The sequence below is a fragment of the Elaeis guineensis genome, chromosome 2, assembly GCF_000442705.2.
Source record: "Elaeis guineensis isolate ETL-2024a chromosome 2, EG11, whole genome shotgun sequence".
NCBI classification, from domain to species: Eukaryota; Viridiplantae; Streptophyta; class Magnoliopsida; order Arecales; family Arecaceae; genus Elaeis; species Elaeis guineensis.
The window spans coordinates 90,912,323-90,920,118 of NC_025994.2; the positions used below are offsets into that span (position 1 = coordinate 90,912,323).

The 7,796-nt window shown below is 40.5% G+C and overlaps 1 protein-coding gene across 2 annotated transcripts; it reads left to right on the plus strand.

Moving 5' to 3' along the window:
* The first annotated feature begins 661 nt into the window (after window positions 1–661).
* On the plus strand, window positions 662–6,607 carry LOC105053664 (glycine-rich RNA-binding protein RZ1C). Of its 2 annotated transcripts, XM_010934922.2 has the most exons (3): window positions 662–758; window positions 958–1,096; window positions 5,312–6,607. In XM_010934922.2, the coding sequence occupies exons 2-3, from the start codon at window positions 986–988 to the stop codon at window positions 6,170–6,172; spliced, it is 972 nt and encodes a 323-aa protein (XP_010933224.1). In that variant the 5' UTR covers window positions 662–758; window positions 958–985; the 3' UTR covers window positions 6,173–6,607. The 2 variants fall into 2 exon arrangements, with proteins under 2 accessions (XP_010933224.1, XP_010933238.1); XM_010934936.3 differs by lacking the exons at window positions 662–758; window positions 958–1,096 and adding an exon at window positions 1,755–4,136.
* The last annotated feature ends 1,189 nt before the right edge of the window (window positions 6,608–7,796 follow it).

Consider the following 7,796-nt stretch of genomic DNA (forward strand, 5'->3'; position numbering starts at 1 on the left):
CATGCGATCATAAGTCCGCTCCATATCAAGTTGAATTGCTATGGGCATGCAAAGGAAGATGGCTCGCTGAAGGTCATACATAAACTCCTTGGCAAAAATGCTACACCGCCAACAAATATTCTCTGCTTCAGACAAATCAGAGGAGAAAGAATGAGTTTTATCTTACACACTATCAGCTTAGCATAAATCTTATAAAGGATAGTATATAAGCTGATCGATCTGAAGTGATCGGACTTCGAAGCATCTTGTCTCTTCGGGATCAAAGCAATGAATATCTGCTTTCACATCTTTGGCATCTGATCGATGGCGAAAAACTCCTGCATGACTACGACAATCTCAGATTAGATGAGTGGCCAGTATCTTCTAAAAAAATATGAGAAAAAACTATTTAGATCCGAAACTTTATAAATAGTCCAAAATACTTTCTGCATCTCCTTCTCGGATATAGCCTCCATGGTATCCTGTTCTCCTCTTCAGGCGGTCCTCCTTGCTAATCAGGAATCTTCTCAACCGTACGTGAGCTGACCCGGCCCGTCCAAATCACAATCTCCCGCGTCAATGATTCAAACCGCGAAGACCCGGAGCATTCCTATGCAAAGAATCCTGACCGTCTGATAGATCACCAAAAGAGATGACCTTGTGATCATTTTAACGGAATTATAGACTGCGAGACAGTCTACCAGTTGCAACATTATATAAATAAATTAATCGGGCCCGACCAAGCCCTAGGGTTTTCGCTGCCGGATTTCTTCCTCTCGGTAGGGTTTCCGCTACTGCTCTTCTCCTCTCCTTTCTCTCTCTATCCCTTTCCTTCGATCCTTCTCGACGGTTTGCGAGCGTCAGCAATGGAGAGAGGGGTTGGAAGCAAGGATGTCTCCATCTTGACTAGAATTTTTTTCATATTTCTAGGGTTATAGTCGATCGATCTCATTTTCATATTTCTTTTTGGGCTGTTAGAATTTTGAAGGAGGGATCTTTTGTGGAGATGTCGCACAAGGAAGAGTCTCGTATCTTTGTGGGGGGCCTTTCATGGGAGACCGGCGAGCGGCAGCTCGAGCAGGTGTTCAGCCGCTTCGGCAAGGTTCTCGAGGCCCAGGTTTGGCTTGTAACCTCATCTCGATCTTTTCCCTTACTTAGTCCGCGTTATTCTGGGTTTTATGTGATTTGTGTTTTCATGAAAGATTTCTTTCTTCTTCTTCTTTTTTTTTGAGGAATTTAAGCTAAAAAGAAGAACTCATGTTGGTATGATTGCTCATTGACAGAATTATCGAAAGTTCAAGAAAGAAAAACAATTAGGGACCTGGATCTTGCGTAATCGCAAAAAGCTAACCTTTTTATTTTGTTGTGTTGTCATAAGGTTCCTCGCTGAAAGGATTAAACTGATTATAGAGATGTTTATTAAAATGAAAAACATTCCATTGATTTGTGAAATTTAAGAAATTCTGAAGGTTTTGAATATGCGGTTCATAAATTGCATCATCAGAAGCATTATTTTCTTTTTGGAGGTAGAAATGATCGTATATGTGATTTTGCAAAAATGATGGTACTCATCAGAAAGGAATGCGATTTACTGGTTGTCTGCTGCAATAGAGTCATTTTGTTTATGTTCTTTATGCGAATTTATTTTTCTTCTTATATCTATCATTGTGGCTACTTGTTGATTTTCCTTTTTCTTTTCTCCTTTCTTTTAGAATTTGGTTATCATCACTAGAGACACCTTGGATGGATATTGTGATACATTCTTGGCCTGTTAACTTGCATCAAATTCTCGGAGACTGCTTTCACTTGATCAGTGGTGTGTGATAAGAAACAGAGGGTTTCAATATGGCTAGCATGCTCAAAAGGATCATGCTCACCACCTTTAGATATGCTGAATGCGAGTTTATGTGAAGCAGTTATATTCAGTTACCTGCTCATTCTACATGGTTCCGCTTAGCTGGGAGCACTTGACCTTGTCCCTATGTCAGTCAACCATCCACAGCTCAGCTTCAAGGATCCACCATAACTTAAAAATATCAGTTATTTTTTGTGCTAGCCAAGGCAGTTCTGTGTTGTGGTTGTCTGTTGACAATGGGGAGTTGGACTGGATCAAAGATTGTCTCAAATCCTTGCTCTTTTCTATGTCTGAAAGAGCCATTTTGTGCAATGTAGTTAGTGTCGCCAGAGTGATCATATGCAGTTATGCGATATTGATAGTCAAACTATGACTTTATGCCAATGAACATCATGATAGAATTTTGTGCATGAGAGACTATTGGCCCTTCATGTTTGAATTTCCTGAGAAGTTCACTATCAACTGGTTTGTTTTGTCAACATGTGCAGTGGGTATAAGGTTCTGATCAAATTGTTTATTTTGTAATGAGGTGTCTTCTTTATTCACCAGACTCATCTTGGAGGGAAGACCAGTATACCCAAGATGCCATGGTCTAGGATGTATCTATATCCCACTTATCTTCTAGGATCAGCATCAAGGGCTGTGCAGCACTTTCCAAATAACTTGAGAAGATTTTGCTTGGCTCCATACAACTGAGTGCCAACTCAAGAAATTGTGTTTGCTAACCTCTGTTTTTGCTGAGGAAACCTGTCATGGTCTTGCCTAAATAATCATCCTCGGTGTTGGTGACCAGTCCGATTTGGGAATGACTTCTTAGCTGTAGCAGTAATGTATTATAGATAGCAGTCATTTGATGCCTCTATTTTTTTTCTTGCATTTACAAAATACACTAGACACACCAACTACATTGCTGCCAGACTTGCAAATTTTGGTTAATTTGACAAGCTCATAGTTCAGCACATATGGTGCAAATGCTGGTTGCATAATGTTGGGTACTGAAATTAGATTTTTCTGCTGTTCCATGCTGGTTGCATAATTTTTTTTCCCCTTTCCTTTCTGGTTACTGCCAGATTGGGATGGTGGAGCAGTGTGCTGCTTGGTCAGTGTTGTCCAAGTAGAATGGCATATATCACTGAATTATCTGCAAGGATATGGAGACCAGTTTTACCTGAAATGTTGTCACTTATGCACAGATAGGCCATGTTGTACCTGCTCCTTATGTTCCATGCACTTTCTAGGACATCCAGTTTTGACAAGTACTTGGTGAAACTGTTCTTATGATTCCTTCTGGTGGTGATTACCCCGGGTTAGGTGGATTGCCAGCTCTATCATAAGGCCTATGTTTTCATATTGATATCCTTGATAGTCAGTTTATACCAGATGAATGAAAATATTTTGCAGTTTCACTGGTTCTTATGGGTAAAAGTTATCCTAGCGGAACCATCATCTCAATAATACAAATCATGTGCCAATTTATTAGCCTGTGGCCATGCTTGTCATAGTGTTGGGTAATAGTTGTTTATTTTTAGTAGTTTGGGTAATGGTTGGAGCCTGGAGGCTTTGTTTGATGAAGAGGTTGCTTCAGTCTTTTGGCCTTAATGATGTGACTTGTTAGCTTTTCAACAAGGGTTGTTATTGAAAGATCTGATGTTTTCTTCAAAGCTTCTTGACTCTCAGCTAAATAGAAAATTCTTTTTGGAAATTTCACTTTTAACTGCACTGGCTATTTGCCTTCACGGAATTACAAATGTTGGTTAAGTATCAGCATTTGGAGTGCTGCTGGCACAACAGCCATGATGAGAGCTGGAAGAAGTATGATCTTTTGTGATGTGGTTGAGCTATTGTTAGTTTTTGTCTACGGTACTTAAGTGGATTTTATCAGTAATGCATGAAAGTATTTGTCCTCTGATGAGATATATTGCTTGATGGAATGAATGCATCAGTGGTAAAGGGTGAAAGTGTGCTGGTCAAATTTGTTAATGGATATTATGAACGGCCAGATTGATGATAAAGTGTATCTTGGCTATTTGGGAGCTGTTATTCTTGTTGATATTTGGGTACAAGTTATGAACAGTGATTTGGCTACTTTTTTTGGAAATGAGCTGAAGATAAGTACATGCCATCTGATGAATAATGTGCTACATTCTGTAAGCATGGCTAGACTAGTCAGGGTAGTCTGTGGCTTCTCAGTAAAGACGATATCAGTTGGACATGTCTGAATGTGTATTCGGACCCTCGACTCGCTTGATTGTGCTTCATAGTTGCATCAAAAGTATACCGTTATTTATTTTTTATCATTCAGGTAATTGACATGTGCTGTTACTGATAATATAATTGATTATGAACTAAGTTTTGCATTGTGTCTTTCTCCATTTTTCTTTTATCATGACAATTTATTGGTATATAATTACATCAACTACTATTTAGTTCTTCACCATAAACTTTTCCCTTTCATTTTTGATAGACAAGAGTCTTGCTTAAAGATTGCTTCATAATTTTTTTTTAATTTCACTCTGAGCTGTCTGTTTTTTGTATGACAATGACAAGTTGTGAAGTGAGCAATTTGTTTCCAAATGCAATTTGTGTGATGCACTTTTTGAGCAGATACCCCCTCCTCTCATCTTGTTTCCAAATTTGTGTAAAGCCTATCATAGTCTGCCTTTAAATTGTTAAAGACATGGAGTTTAGAAATAGTATTCTGTTTCTCTTAACTCCTTTAGGCACTGCAAATTATGGGAAAAAAATCAGTGGGCTATTTTGCTATAATTTGGTAGGCAGCCAAAAGTTAGTGGCTCATTTTTCTATTTTCATATGCGACTTATTTAAAGCTATTGATTAAAAGGCTTAGGTTATTCTATACAAGTATTTTATTTTAAGTGTTTTGCAAGTAGATCCATAGGATACTTTTTGTGATTATGTATTTGGTCCTTTGTTTTGGTTTCTAATTTTAGCTTCTATCCTTATGTTAAAGACACTATGTTTGTCGTCTTAATATTATCTTTGGTCTTCTCTCCATATCTAACTACAAAATAGGAGATCATTATAGTGGCATTTTTTAACTTTGTTGTGATTATTATATTCTAAACTAGGTTCACAGGTTAGAGGTAGAAATAATGTAGATCTGATAGGTTGCCAGCCTACTGCATGGATGAGATTATTTGCAAGATAACCAATGCAAGCAAAGAGAAATTCTCCAATATATTTTGGAGGTGGATACCACTGGTTGTTGCCAATGGAGATCGGATGCATCCTGATGCATGACTTCTATTGCTCTTTTTTTTTTCATTCTTTGCTTTTTACTATTACACATTGCATCATTTGGTCTGTTTTAACATGTCTACATGACATTTTTTGGCAACATCAGGTGTCCAAACATTGCATGGAATTACTATCAGAACAATTGCAGCCCCAGATTTTAATTTCTGCTTATTTCATTTAGTTTGCTGTCATAGTTCTTAGCATTCCTGCTGTGTGTAGGTCATGCTAGAGAGAGACACTGGCCGCCCTCGTGGATTTGGATTTGTGACCTTTGCTGAACCACGGGCTGTGGAGGATGCTATCAGAGAGATGCATAACCAGGAGCTGGATGGTCGGGTCATTTCAGTGAACAAGGCCCAGCCTAAGATGAGTTCAGATGACGACACTGGCTATGGTTATGGTGGTGGGGGCTATTCGTCAGGTAGCAGAGGAAGCTATCGTGGTGGTGGAGGTGATGGCTTACCGCCTATAGGGCGCAGTGATTGCTTCAAGTGTGGGCGTACGGGACACTGGGCTCGTGAGTGTCCTTCAGCTGGTGGAGGTGGTGGAAGATTCTCTTCTCGATCCAGGTTTGGTGGTGGTGGTGGGCGTGGGGATCGTTTTGGAGGGCCAGACCGCTATCATGACCGTTACATGGATGATCGGTATGATGGAGGCCGTTATGGGGATCGTGACCATCTTGACAGCAGGGACAGTAGGTATGGTGGTGCACGTGATCGCTATGGCAATGATCGTTATCCACCTGGTGGCGATCGGTTTTCTGGTGATAGATATGGTGGGGGGCCAGATCGTTACCCTCAAAATGGATATGGCAAGGAAAGAGGCTACGACAGAGATGGACCAAGGGGTGGCAGTGGCTACGACAGAGATGGACCAAGGGGTGGCAGTGGCTATGATAGAGAGGGACCTAGGGGTGGTGGTGGCTATGACAGAGATGGCCCAAGGGGTGGTGGCAGTGACAGATATGGAAGTGGTGGACCTGCACGTTATGAGGGGGGTGGTAGTTATAGGGACAGACCTGGGCCCTATGATCGACCCAGTAGGGGTGGACGCCCATCATCCTATGATGATCGTTACTAAGGCATGTTGCTTGCTGTTATGGGAATGCTGCTGGTGCATGTAGATTGCATTAGGTTACTTCCCTGGGTGCTACAGAATTTTGGATGTTGATATATGGTTGTGCATGTGATATTTTAAGATATGTTCCAGACCGGTGCCATGATTTTATTTTGTTTTTAGTACTCAGAACTATGTTTATCTTTTTTGCTTCGAGCTCGTAGAACACACTCTGAATCGATCTTGCAAGCTGTTGCTGCTTGGTCAGTTGTGTATTTTCTAGGCAGTGCATATGGCTTCTGGATCTTGCAGCCCTCACTGCTGTAATCAGAATCTTTGTTTCTTTCAGACTTCTAATGCAGCATCTACAGAGAGGTGAAATGAGCATCACGGTGAGTGTTTTTAAGTTGAAAATTTCACCAATCATTATAATGAAGGTTGCCTTTCAGTTTTTGGTCATGACAATGCTCGGCTGGTTTGAGATATTTCCAGTGACTTTTTGGAAATACATCTGCTAATAGTGTATCGGTGGTTTGGTCAGTTTTTATTGCATTACTCTTTATTGTGGAAGCTCCTCAGATCTGTGTTTGAACCAGTGAAGATGTCAGCAACTGAGCTGATAAATTTGGTTTTAAAGTCCTGTATTTGCTTGCAGTAGCAAAATGCGAACTTGCTGCGGAGAAGCTTGCAGTAATCAGGATGTTGACCAGCTTTTTTAAAGTTTTGCACTCGGGTTTATAGTATTGTATGTTCAATTGTCCTGGACTATATGACCTTAGAACCAACGAATAAGGGTGCAGAAATTCTCAGGAACAGGGAGGATTCCTTCTATATCTTGGTCTTGTTTAATGTACCGGCCCCAGCACCCAGTAACCTGTTGTGAAGTTCGTGGTGATCAGGATATGATGATCAGCCTGCCTCTAGTTTTGCTTTTGTTTTTATGCACCGGTATTAGTCTATCAACGATTGTCTTAATGAGTCGTGTTACCTTAGAACTCTGAACTGACGAGGGCAGACTTAGCTTCTGGAGAACAGTGAGGTTCTCTCTGCCACCCAGGTCCCTGCAGGTGCCGTGGCAGGCGCGTGCAATTGCTCGAACCTAGTTTTAAAATGTGATGCCTGCATTGGCTGTACAGTGTTAGTGGGATTTGTAATATTTTCTCCAGCACTCGCAGTTCGGCTGCTGATCCATCTACTACGATGTTGCTTGCCTTCCAGCGGACCGACATGACTTCCATACGTCCAGAGTAGGATTTATCTGAGACGAGGCACTTGTTTAATGATCGAAGAACTCCAGTTCTTGTTCACGTGAAGAGCCTTCTTTGTCAGCATAGATTGTGTATGACCGTTTAACCTATTGTTGATAAATAAACAGAGATCTCAAAACGATTGCCTTTGGGTTGTTTTGGTTGATCGTTCCTTGGTGCACTCACTGATGCATCTCACGTTCTCAGAATGTCCTTCACCTTCAGCTGATGAGCATGTGGGATTGAAAGGATGTGAAAGAGATTTTACTTCACATGTTCTGGTTATAGTTGATACGGAAAATAGACATTGATTCTTTTCACTTATTCATTGTATCTTATTTATGCAAAAATATATTTAAATCACATTTTTATGGTGATTGAGCTTGAATGATTCATTCCCA

Coding starts and splice junctions, on each gene's coding strand:
- LOC105053664 (XM_010934922.2), top strand. CDS start 986: ATGTCGCACAAGGAAGAGTCTCGTATCTTTGTGGGGGGCCTTTCATGG. Junction 1,097..5,311: donor GCAAGGTTCTCGAGGCCCAG/GTTTGGCTTGTA, acceptor TGCTGTGTGTAG/GTCATGCTAGAGAGAGACAC.